This window comes from Thunnus maccoyii, chromosome 3, assembly GCF_910596095.1.
Source record: "Thunnus maccoyii chromosome 3, fThuMac1.1, whole genome shotgun sequence".
In the NCBI taxonomy this organism is placed as follows: domain Eukaryota; kingdom Metazoa; phylum Chordata; class Actinopteri; order Scombriformes; family Scombridae; genus Thunnus; species Thunnus maccoyii.
Genome location: NC_056535.1, coordinates 15,618,378 through 15,638,143, shown reverse-complemented (window position 1 = coordinate 15,638,143; position 19,766 = coordinate 15,618,378). Strand labels below are relative to the sequence as shown.

The following is a 19,766-nucleotide window of genomic DNA, read 5'->3' as shown; positions in this document are numbered from 1 at the left end:
GTGCCGGATCAAACCGCAGTCAACATGTTTGCTTCACATGGCCTTTAAATTAAATTAAAATAATATGTGGAATAATCCTGTTTCCTGTCTCCCATGTAGTTAAGAGTGTTCAAACTGGCCAAATCATGGCCCACCCTGAACATGCTGATCAAGATCATCGGTAACTCAGTGGGAGCCCTGGGTAATCTGACCCTCGTGCTGGCTATCATCGTCTTCATCTTTGCCGTTGTGGGCATGCAGCTGTTTGGCAAAAGCTACAAGGATTGTGTGTGTAGGATCGCAGAGGACTGTGAGCTGCCCCGCTGGCACATGAACGACTTCTTCCACTCCTTCCTGATTGTGTTCAGAGTGTTGTGCGGGGAGTGGATCGAGACCATGTGGGACTGTATGGAGGTGGCAGGACAGACCATGTGCCTCACTGTCTTCATGATGGTCATGGTCATCGGAAACCTGGTGGTAAGAAAAGACAAAGATTACATAGTGTAGATGCTATTTATCCATTTACTGTGAGTGCAAGGGTTCCAGCTTTTGTGATGTTTATTTTTTAGGTGTTGAACCTGTTTCTGGCCTTGCTGCTGAGCTCGTTCAGTGCAGACAACCTCGCTGCCACAGATGATGATGGTGAGCCCAACAACCTCCAGCTTGCGGTAGCCCGCATCAAGAGAGGTGTTGCCTGGTTCAAGGCCAACATGCGGGTCTTTGTAGCCACAGTGCTCAAGAAGGTACCTTATAATCAATAATCTACATGCATGAGCAATTCTTGATTGTTAAATAAGTTGAACTTTGAGTGTTTATGATCACATTCTTGTTCTCTAATAGCATTTTTTGTTCACACTATTTTGTCACTCTGATATGCAGTCTGAAGAGGATGAACAGAAGCCTCTGGATGAAATGTATGAGAAGAAGCTCAACTGTATTGCAAACCACACAGTGGACATCAACCGTGAACTGGACTATGCTAAAAATGGCAATGGCACCACCAGCGGCATTGGGAGCAGTGTGGGAAAGTACATGATTGATGAGGACTACATGTCCTTCATCCACAACCCCAACCTCACTGTCTGCGTCCCTATTGCTGTTGGCGAGTCAGACTTTGAAAACCTTAATACGGAAGACTTCAGCAGTGAATCGGATGTGGAGAACAGTAAAGATGTGAGTAGGAAGGACTGGTAAGAGTGTGAGCATGCAGGAAAGATGTCAGCAGAGACGTGGCAGCAGTGATGTCCTTGCTTAAGAGATTGATGATTGTATGGGTAAATTATTAATTATTGCTTGATGGAGGGAGATTTTGTGGTGGTGGTATTATTCTGGATGCTGTTTATTGGAGATAAACATTTATGCTAAATCAGCATAAAATTAATATTTTAACATGGTCCACACTAGTGCTACAGTATGGTAAAGTTTGCCAAATAGGTGACTTAACGTACTCATGTAGGTGATGTAATAAGACAGAATGCACATGTGTAAAGTGTGTATTTGTTTGTGTGCACCCAACCAGCATCGTTTGATCCATTAAGCAGAACTGGCCTGAGCTGCCACTTTAAAGACATTTAGTTTACCTGACATTTCAGAACATCCATTTAGACACGAGAGCTGCAACACTGAGCCTAAGTGCTGACAAAGGCAGTTGTGACGACAGACAGACAAACATACTGTCTACTGTATAGTATGAATGTTGGAGAAGGGTACGCCAGACCCTAAGCGTGTAGAGAAGTGCGATGCATGGGTCACCTTGACCTGGTTTGTAGTAGGAAGAAAGGAGATAATGCAGCAGCGTCACTACTGTACCTGCACCAGGTTCATATTCCACTGGGCTCCCACACAACAAATCTTCCCTGCACCACATCCAGCCATGGGCTACACTGCAGGGGAGCAGACACAGACAGAGCTGCTCACAGCCAATCAGAAAAGCAGGGATTCTTCTGGCTGAGGAAGAGAAAAGAGAGGGAGAGGGAAGAGAGCACAGTTGCAGTCCTTTGCTGACGACTTAAGATTATTAAGTGCAGGATCATTCTCTAGTGAATTGAATTGGCTGAGTGTCTCTGTCTGCATGTGCACAAGCGTGTGTATACTTTATTGCAATAAGGCCGCTGTTATGCTGGTGTTTCACTAGTTTGCCCTGTCTCACCTTGACTCATTGTTAAGATGTGACATGATTTATTGGTACAGGTGGACTTCACCAAGCAGCAGCTTTGGTTTTAATGTCTACAAATGTGAGATGTTATACTCGTCTTTACTACATCCTACAGCAATGAATTTCATATCCAGATCAATTCCTATTCAGTTCATCCATCTATTCATCCAAAAATGATATATAAATTGTATACAAATTGATTTTATTTTTGTTTATAAAACTCTTTGGTTTGACTGAACATGTACAAGCATAAAGCCTTTGTTTAATTCTTTCATCACAAATGAAGGAATCCTTCACCCCGAAAACAGTTCAAGTGCAATCAATCGCTGGTCAAGTTCATTTACTACCTTGTGAATATCTGTTAATAACTCTGCAGGGTAGTCAGTGGCAGAGGTAGAACTAGCTACACTACATGACTGCAACATGTATACCTCTAGCAATAAATCATGTCATGCACATGAACCCAAAAGACCATTAATGTAATGGCTGTACTGGCACTGTGCCGTATCCATATGCTTTCAGCATCTTACTGCTGAGCCCATAATATTCAGAGAGAAATTCAGAGGTTGAATTGATCTCCTTGGTCCTCTGTTTGTCCTAGCTGGATGACACTAGTTCGTCTGAGGGCAGCACAATAGACATCAAGCCTGATGTGGAGGAGGTGGCAGTGGTGGAGGTAGTGGAGGAGTACATTGACCCAGATGCCTGCTGGACAGATGGTAGGTGGTGTTCATAATTTGACTTTGTGGTTCATAATTGCAATGAACAGACAGTAAATAATATTAAGATTGTATATAATATATTAATAGCACTGTGAGACATATTTCATTGTGCCCATTGGTAGTATTATGCATCCATCTCTTTGGTGGATATCAGCAGTTGTGTTTTTATTTGTCATACAGAATGTGTGGCCAAATACAAATGCTGTGATGTTCCCATCACGCACGGCTGGGGGAAGCACTGGTGGTTCCTGAGGAAGACGTGTTACCTGATTGTAGAACACAACTGGTTTGAAACCCTCATCATCTTTATGATCTTGCTCAGCAGTGGAGCCCTGGTAAGAGCACAAACAAAACTTTTTAACACAATCATAAACATGACACTAATGCTACTATTAGTACTTGTAATTATTATTTTGAAACTCTTATCAAACCAGAGTCACAAAATGCTTTAAACCATTATAAGAAATGTAAGAGACAACTGAGAAGACGTGGAATAAATAAAACAAGGATATGGCATTTACACGGTTAAAGAAAGTTAATCCCATTTCCTTATAAGGATGTGAGCAAGCAAGATCATCTGCTTTTCTACTACAACTGTGTCTTGATATGGTGGTGGCTAATGGACAGCAAAGTGCTGTAATGCACCAACCTTTCAACCAGCAGAATCCAGCTTAGGTTTGCAGCTTTCTGGAGGGGGGAAGGCCTGTGGCCAAATCAAAACACTCATGTGCTGAAGAACGGACACAAGCGATGAAGAATAGAGCTGAGGGAATGATCATTCTAGTTTGACGGGTGAAATATCTCCTTTATTGACTAGTGTTCCCTTACTATGTAAACAACTCATTCTCTGAAGGTAAACAGAGCATATAAGCTGCTAAAGATGATTTAGAACAATAAAAACAATCTATAAGTGTCCCATTTTTCAGTTACATTCAAATCACCTTGTATAGATGATAATATTGGTTGATAAAGATTGCTTACTATTTTTATTGGTTTTATTGCAACCAAACATTAAACAAACATGCTGTAAGATGTGGCTTGTAATGTATCAACGGTGACATCAGTTAAGCCATTGTGTGTCTGATGCTTCTCTGCTGCTCTTTAGGCCTTTGAGGATGTGTACATTGAGCAGAGGAAGACAGTCCGCATCATTCTGGAGTATGCTGATCGGGTTTTCACCTATATCTTCATCCTGGAGATGTTGCTGAAATGGGTGGCCTACGGCTTTGTGAAGTACTTCACTAATGCTTGGTGTTGGTTAGACTTCTTCATTGTGGATGTAAGTACATTTGCATACTAATTTTTTGTATACTTTAAGTGCAGAAATGTAATTTGTACAAGTCATTTGGTTCAAGTTTTATGATGATATTTTAAGATTGCAGCGTCAAAGAAATATAACAAGGGTTTTAGAGACTGCCTCACTGGTCAACTTAACCATTAAGACAGACTGTACATTAGCATTTTTATGAGTTTTGAGTAAAGAGTTTTGTCAATTAGGTTTCAGTTTGACACACCAAACTCTGAGTGATGACAGTATTCCTCTTGTAGATGTTACTGAAGATATATGAATCTAAAGGTTATATAATAAAAACCCTAATAACTTTAACAGTATCAGGATGGATTTCTGGAGCAAATGATCTATTGGGGAAATGTATATGGCTTTTTTGTCTATATCCACATATTGAGAAAGTTGACTAAATGGATCAGTGTCTAAAAAAACATGGTTGAATTTAACCTTGGATTAGGCATTAAAAATAATCTATCTTGCAAAACAAAATAATATTAGGTCACAGCTTGAGAGCCAGACTGTATTCATTACACATTCACAGGCAGTAAAATGCTGCAACTTTATATGTTACTGTTAAAAATGGGGGGTTTAACATCACCATGGATTCAGCATGATGTAGAAACACAAGGGTTCACAGAAGCTCAGACAGTAAAGTGGATGTATAACGTGATACTAATAAACTGATAAGAGGGCTATGTTTTTTTTGTTAGTGCTTAAATCAGTGTCATGGACATTATCAGGGAGCCACTAGAAACTTTGGGCCCCCTGTCAGCAGCACAACAGCAGCCCTGATACAGTAAATATCTATAAATACTGGCATGTTTCAGAGCTTCTTTGTAGCTCTGGGCTGCTGAGTCATTCAGTGTTTTCCCACTTGACAATTACTATTTCTCACAAATGGTTTGCCCTCTTCTGTCATTGTGCGTGATAAGTTTCTCACCTGAATTCATCACTGTCTGTATTTGACAATATACATTACATGGTATGAAGTGAGGCTTCCTTAAGGTACAACCAGATTGAACATGGCAAGCTAGACAGAGCTGCTGCCTCGCATTTTTTTTTGTGATTGCACGTGTAAAGCCCAATGGAATAACAGGTAGCCAGGAAATAAAGGGGACTAAGGTCTAATAAATGACCTGTGACCTGGAAGGGGTGAAGAATCATGGTGCAGTAACCAATCACGTGTGACGTTTGTTAAATACAGCTTAGTATACATTAGTGACATAAAACTCACTTCAGACTTAGCTTCTGTGCTGTTTTGTGTCATTTTTTAAACTAAACTGTAACAACTACAGTAACAAGTATTAAACTGCATTTGATTTGACAGTATGATTGATCTCCACAAGTGGAGAGTGTCAGTGGCGTCTGGCAGTATCACTGTGTTGTGTCTGGCTGTACCCTTCATGTGATGTATTTCCTGTTGAAACAAGAGGTTGAGGTGATACATAAAACAGCATTAAGATGCTGTTAACCTAACCTAAGAGGATATCAATTAAGAAGAGAGAGGCAGTTCTAATTGATAGGCACAAGGGCAGGATTTTATGTTCACACCTACTAGTGCAAGATGAGAAATATTCACTGCTTTTGACTGCTTTTTCCTGGAAGTTAGAGTCCTCGTCTTATGGTGTCCATAAATGATGATGTCATACAATGAAGAGGAATAGGGCCATAAAAAAAATATTTAATTGATTTATCTCAGAAAAGGAAATCTTGCAGCATCAGATATGATTGACTATTGAGTATGCAGCATAGTCCGCTATATTGTAGTTTGTCTAAATTCCCAAGTGAAAATGATTGTATCCAACTATATAGTGGACTCAAATTATGCCACCATGCAGAAAGTACAAAGTAGTGAATAGGCAATGACCATTAACCAAGTACTATTTACTCTCATGCACTGTGCATGACAAATGTCAATGACAAGAAAAATGTCTGATTTTTTACATAGAATTTCCCATATACAGTTTTAATGATTACTGAACAATTTCAAACACAGCCCCTGACTTTCTTCCTAGAATTGTTTTTGATCAGAATATTGAAATTAATCTGAGAATTTCTTGTTGTCCTAATCCTCTTCAATATTTTTCACATACATGTATTTGATGATGTGCTATATGTTGTGAGTCACGTATTGGTTGGCAAGTCATCCATTATCCCTTGACTGCTAATTTTCCACTGTCCTTGACTTAGCTGCAAGTCTGTCCGTGATTCAGTATTAACATCCTTATCATGTGACGATGCCACGTTATGTCACATAATAAAGATGCACTAATGTTTGTTCTGTTCCTGTCGGTTTTCTGAACTTGTCTTTGGGTCTATCCCAATACCCACACTTGCAATATGTCGGACTAGTCAAGAGTCTTAGGCACTTGACCATAGTGGCTTAAACATTTAAATGAACAACATACTGAAGATTTTTCAATTTTTAGAGCCTCAGTAAGGCTAAAAAATAAAGTTTGTCCTGTCGAGGCACTGTAGAAAAAGTCATGGGGTCATTAAAATTAAAAAGGTTTTGTCCCCTTGAGAACATGCATGTGTACAAAAACTTTCATGAAAATCCAGCAATTAGACTGTGAAATTTCTTATGAGTTGTTGACATTGTGGCCTGATACCTCCAAAATGGAAATGGTTTATCCTTTGGGGAGTGTGAATGTGCCCAGTAAATCACAGAGTCTACCCAATAGAGTTCTGTATTTGTTGAGAACAAATGACAACATTGGCTTGCTAGAAGCACCAGAGGAACAAAAACATCTGAATTAATCCTCAGGGGACCATGAATATGCAGTGCAAACCTTCATGCCAATCTGGCCATTAGTTTTCCAGATAACTTTCATGGACCATAGTTACTTTATAATTGTCAAGGGTGAATTTTCACCAGATGGTGCTGCTACACTAAACGTCAGGGGCTTTAACAAAAATCATCAGGATTTATCCTCTGGGGACTGTGCATACCAATTGGTACTAAAATTCAGGGCAGTCTTTGCCAGTAGAAGGTGTCAAGATATCTTGTTCTGGATCTAGGTGTCCGACGGACAGAGGAACCGACTAAATGACGATGCTATTCTTAGGGCCTGCCACTAACAGGGCCAAAATGTATGTGCAAGTGTGTGTGTTTGTCACTGTGTCATCAGTAGTGGTTTAACCCGCTGATTGGCCTGTCCTGGCATAATGAACCACATCCTTGAGAGTAATTTGATGCTATTTACTAAATATATGCACACCTGTGTATATATGTATACATAAAAGGTTTGGACAGAACATACAGATGACAAATATAATGCAGTTCAATGCAATAGCAAGGTTGAGTTGTGTAGAGCTATTTATCCAACTCTATGGCAATTCCTTAGATTTTAGTCTTTTGGTCTTGTATTGGATTTCATTATATTGTAAGATGTGTCTGTTCATTTGTCCACCTGCTGTATATGAAAAAGTAATATTGGCCAATATATTGTCATATCTGTATTGGCCCAAAAAAGTCAAGTAGTCACTCTAAATGCCACTCAATGAAGTGAGAAATCATATGATATAAAATAATGAACTTTTTATCAGTGTGGTTTGGCTTCTCTCTTCTGAAACAGAAATTAAGACAGTTATCTTACTGCCCCCATTAATAGTCAGAAGGTGGATATAGCTGATGATAGAGGACAGAAGAGTTAAGTTCTCCAGATTATGTGGTGGGATCCAGTGCTTGTCAAACCACTTACTGATTCTCCAAGAGTAAAATATACAGAAATCTCAATATATCCTAAAGGGGCTCATGTGTTGTGAAGATAACTTCTCCTGACTTTAAATTCTGCAAATATCTACCCTAATATTGACCTGCCCTCTCTCTCACAGCAGGTGCCTATAACTCTGCCTCTCTTTAAGTTAAGAGAGACATTGTGCAGCTGTCGAGAGGGACTGAGGGTCGGTGTTTGAGGGTCCAGGGTAAGGTTTGTGTGCTGTGTTGGGACTCCTACTTTCACAGGTTATCCTCTCTCTTCTAACCCTTGAAAGTTGTCCTCAACCTTCTGTGTTTTCTCTCCCCTCTTTAAGTAAGATGCTCTCTGGTGTGGAAACTGTACTGTTCTGTACTGTGTACTGTGTATATTATTGTGTCACATTGATTTAGTGTTTGTGAATACATCTCTCCTCTAATTTTTTCCCTTTGTTTGACTCTTTATCTTCTCTCCCTCTCACTGTGTCAACCACAAGTTTCTTTCCAGGTGTGCTCACTGTGCTGTTAAGCTGGTTTTCACGCTAGACTGGCTTGCCAAACTAAACCAAACACAAACATAAGCAAACAAACACATAACAAAAAAGAAAAAAAAAATGAAAATTTGGGTCATGTACAATTTATTGACCTTTGTATATTGTGTTAACCCCTGTTTAACCCTATGTTATATAGATACATATACTTACACATATAGAAACTATATATGTATTTATATATATCTGTATATAACCAGCCATCCTTACAGTATATGTAGGGTCCACCTTTCTCTCTATATCCCCTCTAACTATGTGGGTCCTCTCTTCCTTTGCCTCTGTCTTTCCCCTCTCCCTCTGTCCCTATCTGTGTAGGTGTCTATAGTCAGCCTTATAGCTAATGCGTTGGGCTACTCCGATCTAGGCCCGATTAAATCACTCAGGACACTAAGGGCCTTGAGACCCCTCAGGGCCCTGTCACGTTTTGAAGGGATGAGGGTAAGACCTAAGATACCAGGCAGCTGGTCCTTCTGCATGCTGATTAAATAAAAGCATCAACGCATGCTAGAGATGGAAATATAGAAAATTGAAAAAAAGTTTCTAAAGGGGAATTTTTTTAAGTAACCCCTTTTATCAATAAGAAGCTTTTTGCATGGATTCAGATCATCTCAGATGGTCACAGTACATCTGATTTGATTTATCATATTTCATTTCATATATTATAAATTTAGTGCTATGTTAAGGCATTTTGCAATGATTTATCCTTTAAAATATTTTTAAAAAAAAACATCTTAATAATCTATCCGATGCATTATGAAAGACTAGACCATAGGGATTTTGAACTGAATGATGCAACACATTATAATAACAACTCAGCTCTGACGTATTCAGTACCAGCTGAGAAAACAACTAGAGGTTGGTATGAACCATTACACAAAACCTGTTCAAACTGAACCACAGGACAGGGTTAATATGGGCTCAAGTTAAGCAATCTGAGCAAGCAAACAGATACCTTTTAAAGTGCTACAGAGCCCCCCAGTTGTCATATAAAAGACAAATTAATATGGACATCTGTGCACATGGTCAATTAAACTGTGTCTGCATATTTATTTTACATTTTTTCAGACTGCAGGCACTTGATTAATCTGTCCTTAACTGTGTGTACAGTTTCCTTGTGAATAATTTTGATACCATGTGAACCCTGGAGGGCTCTGTATCAAGCTTTGCCTAAGAAAACCATATTTTCTTTCTACAATGGTAATTGGGTTCTTCTGATCATTAATTTAATGTGTGATGGGTTTGATCAGCCTCTGGTTGTTGCTGGGCAGAAGAAAAGATCTGGTCAGTGTCTAGGCTCAGCATCTTCTGACTGTCGCTCTGCCTCAAATGTCCTGTTATCTGATCTTATCACAGTTTGGCTTTGGCATTGTCACACTGGAAGATCAACAAACTTCTGGTTGCATACCCCCCTCCCCCGCCATCCTTGCTCACCACTCCTCAGTGAATTTCATTACCATGATTTTTGTGATTACCATTTTGCAGTAATTATATTAGCGGATCATATGGATGCATTGTCTCTTTAAGATAATATTTGGCAAAACACTGGAATGATAAGAAAACTTAGACAGTTTTTGATTTGATGTTTGCCTGTATAGTTTTGGTTTATAATTTGGCTTTCTGTTACCATGGCACCTCTGTATGGAAATGCACATTCATATAGTCTCCTCCTTAAGCTAAAAGCTTTATCTCCTCCAACATGCCCACACTGCTTTGGTGCAGGATAGTTTATATAAGTCACACTCATATGCCCATTTGGCAATGACCGTATAGTGTAACTCTGTAGCAGTTATACACTTATATTGCTAGACACATATTTTGCCCCCCTCATGTATAATAATGGGGTGGACAAAATATTAGGAACACATTTTAATATACTGCACTCCAGTACACCACTATCACCCATTACGACCTCAAAAATAAACAAAAAGTAGAATCATCACCTTTCTGACGATGTCAACAAAAACTAATAAAATGTATAAGCTTCGTTAAAAGTAGAATTTATGCCAGAGCTGTTGTATTGGATTGCATTAGATTGCACAAGTGTTCCTAATAAAATGCTCGTTGAGTGTATATGTTGTGTATGATTCATACAACCATACAATCCTACGTACAATATCTGGGCATCTAGGTAAAGAATAATTGCATTTTGTAGGGGTGTAACAATATATCGTGGCAAAATACATTGCATTACAAAAATGTAATAACATGCATGTGTGGAGCTGAAAATGGTTTGCGATGTAATCAGTTAAAACTGAGTGCCAGAGGGCGCAACTAAATGAATTCATTAACACTGAACTGTCACAGCCGAACTGTCACCTGCTGCATGAAAATGTTTACAAGCATATAGCCTTAAAAATGTCCCTGGCATACTCTAGAAATCTAATGTGAAGATGTTTAAATTGGGATTTGTGCCTAACTGAGGTCGAAAATGTTACCTCCACCAAGACATTTTTATTCTTCAGGTTAATTTTGTGTAAAGATCTGCTCGTCAAAAAGCTGCCTCATTTTTTTTCATTTAGGAGACCTTATTCATATTTTACACCAAAACTGATAAAAAAAAATCTTTAGGAATCGTAATGCCTGGTAGGAATAAAAAAGGAATTCGAGTCACAGTTTGTTTTCATATCAGCTTTGTTAAAAATATCACGAGTGTATCAAACCATGAACTCTGTATTATGTATCATGGCGAAACATGAGCTGACTGTATTGTTACACCCTCTAGTATTTTATTGTATTGGGCTTCATCTTGTGCCAAGAAATCAGATAACACAGCTAGAACCTCTAATGGAGAGAGAGAATGTGCATTTCCATATAGAGTATGTGTGTGTTGATGTTCTTATATGTAAACATCTCCATGCAGCTGGTGTGTGATGGCTCAGTTACAGTGGCTCTGTTTCCTTGCTGTTTTCTTCAGGTTGTGGTGAACGCCTTGGTGGGTGCAATTCCCTCCATCATGAACGTGCTGCTGGTGTGTCTCATCTTCTGGCTTATCTTCAGCATCATGGGTGTCAACCTGTTTGCTGGAAAGTATTACTACTGTTACAATGACACGGCTGAGGACCTCTTCCACCCAGATGAGGTCAACAACAAAACAGAGTGCCTTGCACTCATTAGTGCAAACTTCAGTGAAGTCAGATGGAAAAACGTCAAGATCAATTTTGACAATGTGGGTGCAGGATACCTGGCGCTCCTGCAAGTGGTGAGAAGCCGTTGCTGTCACTTCTCATTTGTTTCTCTCTTCTGATGGAAAGTGTTTAACCTGTTCTCTTACACACTGTGTCTGCCCACTTACAGGCAACATTTAAAGGCTGGATGGACATTATGTATGCAGCAATAGATTCTAGAAAGGTAGGCTCATTGCAGTACCAAACTCTGACTTCCAGGTCAATGTGCAGTAGAGTTTTTTTTATAGGTGTTTTCACTTTTACCACTTTACAGGTGGAGGACCAGCCCCTCTATGAGGACAACTTGTACATGTACATCTACTTTGTCATCTTTATTATCTTCGGGTCGTTCTTCACCCTAAACCTCTTCATCGGTGTCATCATCGATAACTTCAACCAACAAAAGAAAAAGATAAGATTTATTTTCCTCACTTTCACCTTCTGAAAATAAACTTTTTTACAGAGGATTTTAGCCTAGAACCTGAACACTGTAAACAAATTTCAGAAGCTTTGTTGGTTTTTGCATCAATCAAAACGCAGTAAAATTAACCCTTATGTTAAACCACTGGTTAGATCATCTAAATGCCCGCAGATTATAACCAAAGTGTTTTTATCCCATTACTTTGGAGGTCAGGATATTTTCATGACAGAAGAACAGAAGAAATACTACAATGCCATGAAGAAACTAGGATCAAAGAAACCACAGAAACCAATACCCAGGCCACAGGTAAATGTTTTGAACGCCTCATCTTCACCACTAAGCAGGTTTGTAATGGCAGATTTCATTAAATGAATAAAATAACTCTAAATATCCCTTCTTCCATTCTCTCCTTTCTCCTCAGAACTACATCCAGGGCATGGTGTTTGACTTTGTGACGCAGCAGGTGTTCGACATCTCCATCATGATCATGATCTGCCTCAACATGGTCACCATGATGGTGGAGACAGATGATCAATCAAAGGAGACAGAGGAAGTGCTTTACTGGGTCAACTTCATCTTCATTGTGATCTTCACTGGCGAGTTTTTACTGAAGCTCTTTGCGCTGCGTCACTACTATTTCACCAACGGCTGGAACATCTTTGATGTAGTTGTGGTCATCCTTTCAATTGTGGGCAAGTATTCAAAAGTGGTATTTATGCATGGGAAAAGAAGTGGGAAGCAGTTTGATTGGAAATAGCTCAGATAGTGCTTATATACTGTAAATGGGCTTAAGGGCAGAGCAAACAGAGGTGGTTTAAAGGGTCAGTTCACCCAAATTAAAAAAAACAAACATTTTGTCACTTTTTTTGAGTGGTATGAAGCCATGCAATTGTGTTTTGCTTTTAGGAGATCTGTCTCTCAATTTCTGCTGTTGCCCCTATAGAATAGAGGTGAATGGAAGTGCATTTGTGGTGCTCACAGCTTTAAACAATTACATTGGAAAAACTCAACATCTATGGAGCTGAAACAGACAAAAGGCTGTAAAAGGTTAAAGTCAAACTGATAATAAGAAAACAAACTGTGTACTAAAACCCCAAACATAGAAAATCTACAGTGTTGAAAAATAAAATGAGGTTGTGACAGATACCAACAGATTGGAGGTTAAGGGAAAAGTAAAAAGCTTTATATATTTAACACTCCATTATAATTAGTAATCAGACAGTGTTATTTGTAGATGTATTCATTTATATTTTTGACTTGTTTACTCCATTACTCTGGATAATCTACAGACTTCTCTCTGAACACTTATGATTGCAACTTCTATATATAGAAAACTAAAACATTCCCTACAAAAATAGTTGACAGTGTGTTCTTTGGTTCACCTGATTTCTTCCTAAATTTGCGCAAAAATATGAATGTGCTGCTCTTACTTGTAAACATCATACTGTAATGTGTATTAAAGATACAATATACAAGTACTGTAGCATGAGAGTTGAAAGCAACCCACTCTACTTGATTTCTCCCTGGGGTCTGGAAGTAACAGAGCTCTTTGATTCGACTAATGCAGGTATTAGGAGCTTGCTGGCCTGTGAGTTAGTCATAACATCTCCCAGCAGCTAATGCTAGCTTGGAGTCTTGGTATTAGGGAGTACTTGGCTAGCAGTGAGTTTTATATATTGATTAAAAGCCGTGAGCTCCCACCCCTGACTTCGGCCTTCTCTGATTGGTTAGAAAGTCGAGGCTCACTTAAAAACTTGAGAAGGGAATATCTCTGCTGCCAGGCTGTTCAATGAGCCTAAGTCACAGAGGCCGTTGACAACCCCCTACAGATGCTTTGGAGCATAATTCAACTAAAAAAATAAGAAAAAAACTTACATACTGTAACTTTAAGTAAGCTAATCAGTAAACAGTGTTTCAGTTATAATGTTCCCTATATCTTAATCAAACATGTTTTGTCTCTTTTTGCTCCCTTTTAACTGCAGGAATGTTTCTGGCTGACCTGATTGAGAAGTACTTTGTGTCACCAACACTCTTCAGGGTGATTCGTCTGGCTCGTATCGGCAGAATCTTGCGTCTCATCAAGGGGGCCAAAGGAATCAGAACTCTGCTGTTTGCCCTGATGATGTCACTTCCTGCCTTGTTCAACATTGGCCTACTACTTTTCCTGGTTATGTTCATTTTCTCTATCTTTGGCATGTCCAACTTTGGCTATGTGAAACACGGGGCTGGAATTGACGACATGTACAACTTTGAGACCTTTGGCAACAGCATGATCATCCTGTTTATGATCACCACGTCAGCTGGCTGGGACGGCCTGTTGCTGCCAATTCTTAACTACCCTCCAGACTGTGACCCCTTATTGGAGAATGCTGGCACCCCCGCCACAGGAGACTGTGGCAACCCTTCTGTGGGCATCTTCTTCTTTGTTATGTACATCATCATTTCTTTCCTAATTGTGGTCAACATGTACATCGCCATCATCCTGGAGAACTTCAGTGTGGCCACAGAGGAGAGTGCCGACCCACTCAGTGAGGATGACTTTGAGACCTTTTATGAGATTTGGGAGAAGTTTGACCCTGATGCCTCCCAGTTCATCACCTATGCCAAGCTTTCTGACTTTGCTGATGCACTTGAACACCCACTCAGAGTCCCCAAGCCAAACACCATTGAACTGATCGCCATGGACATGCCTATGGTGAGTGGTGACCGCATCCACTGCCTGGACATCCTGTTTGCCTTCACCAAGCGTGTGCTGGGCGACAGTGGCGAGTTGGACATGTTGAGGCAACAAATGGAGGAGCGTTTTGTGGCAGCCAATCCCTCTAAGGTCTCTTATGAGCCAATCACCACCACTCTGAGGCGCAAGCAGGAGGATGTGTCAGCCAGAATCATTCAGAGGGCCTACCGCGCCTACCTGGCTAGGCGGGGTTTCGTCTGTAAGCGCAAACCAGCCAATAACAAAGTGGAGAATGGCGGGAACAATCAGGAACAGGAAAAGAAGGAGGGCACTCCCTCAACTGCCTCCCTGCCCTCTTATGACAGTGTAACCAAACCTGACAAGGAGAAACAGGATGACAACAATGAGGGCAAAGGAGGGAGGAAAGAGAAAGGAAGAAACCAAAAAGACATCAGGGAATCTAAATGTTAGAGTGTTGGAATAATATTCACGGTAATAACAATAAAAATTATAATAATGTAACTTCAAGCAAAGCGAGAGGAAACTCACTCACACAGATGTACAGATTATTTCATTTGCAAGTCAGAAAAAAATAATATTCAATAATTTTGTTTACAGACTTCATTCTTATATTGATGCAGAGGGAAGCAGCTTGGTCTGTTACAGCTTGAAGACTCTTGAACTTCAGTCAAACCAAACATAATCAGCATACTGTGTGACATTGTTGTATCTAGACTACTGATCTTAACAAAAGGGAATGAAAAACAGACAAGGAAATGTCTGTGTCTGCTGAAGGGCAGATTGCTCATTTACCACTGGTCTACAGAAAAGACAAGTAACTCTACACCAAGAGGTAGAATGAAAAAACACTAAAGGAATCCAGCGCCTGGGTTCCTATGCAAAGACAACGTTGTGAAGGAAAAAACAAGGATGCTGCTCAATGCTGAAGGATTTGTCCTCTGAAAGCAGCCAATGAGTGGCTGCTGTGTATAGAGGTGCAAAATGACACTCTCACTCGATATGAGCAAACAGAAAGGATGACTGATGAGTGAAAGACACAAATGACAGAGTGTTGGAAGTATCTTTTGTTTAAGCTAGAAATTGTTAATTTGAGCAGCAAAAATGCAAACAGATAAAAAAAAAAAGAAAAAAAAGAACAGTATTCAACATTTTGCCCATGTCACCTAACTCTTGTACTCATTTTATCTTTGTTATACCCACATCAAAACGCTTTTTTTACATGGGCTTTCACACCAATTGGTTAAGGGTCTGTTTATTATGGGGTCAACTCGGGCCAAGGGCTTACATTTACTCAGAAAGATTTCCAAACAAATACATAAATAATTGTGCTTGTTCAATGCATAGAAATGACTTGCATGATGGCATGTTTTGATCAGAAATCTTGCATGAATTATCATAGTCCACAAGACACTAATACTCAGACCACAGCGGTGGCTCGACTGTGAGATCGAGACATTGACAAAATTTGAAAGTGCAGAGTAATTTGTTCAACAAAGATAAGTGATAAGGGGGTTGATAATCTAAAATGGATCCGAATTTTTTATGTCATTACTCAACACATTTCAGATGACTATGTTTGAATTGTTGCCTCTATAGAAAGAAGAATGCAATATGTTGGTAAATAATACCACCACAGTGGACCACGGGTGAAAACCAAACGTTTATTTGCTGCTCTGGAGATTTTGAGTGTGTAAGATGCGAAAAACGGATGTCTGTGTGTATCATGGGACTGAAATGTTTGTTAATTTGGACTTTCAAGGGAATACTTTGAATCTAAAAAGCTTCTATATATAATTTATATGCACCTATGTAATGTTCCATACCATCTGCCTTTAGTTTTGTGTGAGCGGGCATTTTGGGAGTCCTACTGTCGGTTCTAAGTGGTTGGTGGGGATTTCACAGGTATGGCAAACTCCTTTCTATTTCTGATGTTTCTCTAAGAGTGGTTAGACCTTTCTGAAAGAGCTGAGAAGAATTTTATTGGTTCAGTTTACATCATTTGATGACATCCAGCTTATTTATGTGTGTATTATTTTCTTTTTTGTTTGTTTTCTTCACTGATGTAAATTTCATGTTTTAGCTAGCGATGAGTCTTATTTTATAAGCCACATCTAAGCTGATGTCGAGGGAGATGGTCTTGTGCTGGGATATAATTGTCGGGTGTAAGTGGTATCCTATTTTAACGAGAAACAGAAAATGATGAATGGATGATGAGAACATTGTGTGTGGAGAAGCCAAAGAGATCTGCCTTGTTATCCCTTGTTGCCCTTTGTCCATGGAGTGGGATTGGGTGAAGTATGCCCTGCCCATTCTGTTTTTTCGCTGTCATTACTCGACAGAGAGACCCTAGAAATGTATGCAATGCTTGAAAAATTCATCCCTTTTTCTCAGGAGATATTATAGATGTACTATTATGAGCTCTGCAACAAAATGCAAGTGAATGTGATGGGAGTATTTATGAAATCATGTTTTACTCTTTTCTGTTTTAATGCCATGTTGATGGACAATGATCTCGGCCGGCTGCTTTAACCCGGCAGCCGCCCGGTCAGGGGCCAGTTTAGAGCTTCCTGCTCATGATGCTTAGAATTATAGGGCTAGAAGCATCTCAGTGAAATAGCAACATTTCGCTTGCTTTTAATGGCGGCATTTTTATTGATAGTGGATTACATTTGTGGTTAAGTCATTATGGACTGTAGTCTGGTCTCAATTAATTTCACGAAACAAAATAATAATATTCACCCCGATAGCAGTCACAGATACAGGAAACACTGTGAGGAGATGTCATGAGAGTGAATTGGGATATGTTGGTTTGAGCAGCACATTAGATTCTTTAAGAAGCAGAAGTGGCATGCTCAGTGGACAGGCCCCCAGATTTCAGTATTTAACAACGACACGTGCTCTGAGCCTCTCATTCGCCATTTTTCTCCATATTGCTCTCCTGCATAACAAATACCAAATAATCAACAGAGCACTGGATGCATTCTTATGGTACTGTGAGCCTAAGCACCACACTAGAGCTTTTGCACTTCCTGTTGTGCAGTGATGTCACTTCCTGTTTATGAATAACTCCCTCATCCGTTCTCGAGTTCTATGGTCCAGTTGCTGCATGAGATCTCCAAAATCAGTGTGGGTGTTAACTTGAACCAAATAAAACTCTGAATGATAAGCATAAAAGCTACTGCCGTCCATTTTCTCCAAGGTCACCCTGGATATACAGATATGTATTACAGAAAGAAACCTGAAAAAATAGACACACATACATCCATTCGGAAAAAAAGAAAAAAAGAAAAAAAAAAAAAAACACAGTTCAGGCTATGTTCTATACGGCACAAACTGCAAAAAGCTAAGAATGGACTTTTTAAGAAACTATAAATAATGTAATATATTATTTTATTTTAACGGCATGTGTAGTTTTTTGTAAATACAGGATTACTTAAAAAACTACAGCTATTAATCTAACACTAAATATTAATAACCATAAATAGAATGGCTTCCAGCTGACACCCCTTGTCACACTTGTTAGGCTGTGACACATTTGTTAGATGGAGTAGATTTTTTGAGTCACTTTTCATAAAAAAAGAGGGGAGTAAGCTAAAAGAATCTATATTAAAAAGCAGAAATTGTATTTAAAAACTGTATAAATCAATACATACATATACGGAGCTATATTACATATATATTATATATATATTCTACCACACATATATATATAGTATATATACATTAGAACAATGTCTGTAACTCAACTCTCCTGTCCACTCCTTGCATTGAGGTGAAACCAGAACCACAGAGTGTAAACTGATCATGCTTCTTTCTTTGTGTGGTATGTTCAGAGAATAACCAAAACTCTGGCCTGCCCAGGACTTCTGCATACTGGGTACCAGCGTACAATGCATGGTGTTGTACTGGCTGCTTGCTGAGAATTGTGGAGCCTGCCTTGGTGAGAGGATTGCACTACCAGCATACCCTTTTGTACATGTGTGAAGATGTCTTGCCCCTCGTTTCCTATATTGTGCACACAAAGATACACTGACACACACACACACCTGCACTTGCACACACTTACACACTCACACACAAACACACTCATAGCCTTTTGCAGGCAACTGCTGGTTAACCAGTGTGCCCCAGTATGAGCCACAGCTCACTTTGTGTGACAAATTTTTGCTTGTTTCAGCTCTAACCCTCTTTCATGTTTCCCCCCTTAACACACTGCTGCAGTTTGGAGTTGATCTTTTAATTTTGCTGTCACTTTCAATATGATATACCGTATCTAATGATTTAAGGGTTAGTTGTCTTAGCTGTCTGTGTGTTTGTTTATGGTGCAATATCTCTTAACGGCACGTGCCTTTTTAGCTTCCTATTTAGTCTGTCAATAAAATCAGCAATGAGGATCTCAAAACCCATGGGAGTGAATCAAAACGGAGCACGATAGAAATGATGTACTGAGTTCAAAATTAACTTGTAAACTGAAAACTCACCACCTAGATTAGACTGTCTGGACTAACATCTTGTAGAGTCATGTAGTACAAGTGCTCTCTCTGTGTGTTCTGTTTACTGGCTCTCGGGCTAGTAAGAGAACAGCTTGCCTTCTGTTTTACACTTCTGTTCATTTCCAAATGTTGGTTTACCAATCGGTATATGAGGCCATTCTTTTGTAGCATGACTGAGATAATTTTCTTTTCTTTGCTGAAAATAGGCTAACTGAAAAAAAAAACAAAACAAAACAAAAAAAAAACAACCTTTTGACTGTCATTATCTCTTGCCACTAATACAGTCAGAGAGAGGACGTGTGTTGCACAACCACATGGGACAATTAAATGAGAATCAAGTGAAAGAATGTTTTTATTTGAGCACGAATCTATTTCCAAACAATAAAGCAGCCTTCCAGTTACACCTCTGGCTGGTGTCGTTTTTGGGTGAAACACGAGTGACTCTCACATTATCATGCAGATTATGCTCCACCATGTCTGACAATGGAGGGTTCAGATGCTGTTTAAACACCTCATTTACTGTGACAACTGTGAGAATTTTAATTGTTCAACGTTTTAAAGTGATATGGTACACTTTGGACACTCTATGGGATTGTGT

At 39.4% G+C, this 19,766-nt stretch overlaps 1 protein-coding gene across 7 annotated transcripts in view; it reads left to right on the top strand.

Moving 5' to 3' along the window:
* Positions 1-19,560, top strand: part of scn8ab (sodium channel, voltage gated, type VIII, alpha subunit b) — a 55,748-nt gene extending 36,188 nt beyond the window's left edge. For all 7 annotated transcript variants that reach the window (XM_042403021.1, XM_042403006.1, XM_042403031.1 and 4 more), the window contains 13 exons: positions 100-456; positions 549-722; positions 859-1,152; positions 2,736-2,853; positions 3,037-3,191; positions 3,962-4,135; positions 8,708-8,830; positions 11,307-11,591; positions 11,687-11,740; positions 11,831-11,968; positions 12,179-12,283; positions 12,399-12,669; positions 13,960-19,560. In XM_042403021.1, the coding sequence (XP_042258955.1) occupies positions 100-456; positions 549-722; positions 859-1,152; positions 2,736-2,853; positions 3,037-3,191; positions 3,962-4,135; positions 8,708-8,830; positions 11,307-11,591; positions 11,687-11,740; positions 11,831-11,968; positions 12,179-12,283; positions 12,399-12,669; positions 13,960-15,125 (3,414 nt within the window). In that variant the 3' untranslated portion in view covers positions 15,126-19,560. The remainder of the gene's footprint in view (positions 1-99; positions 457-548; positions 723-858; positions 1,153-2,735; positions 2,854-3,036; positions 3,192-3,961; positions 4,136-8,707; positions 8,831-11,306; positions 11,592-11,686; positions 11,741-11,830; positions 11,969-12,178; positions 12,284-12,398; positions 12,670-13,959) is intronic.
* Positions 19,561-19,766: the final 206 nt, after the last annotated feature.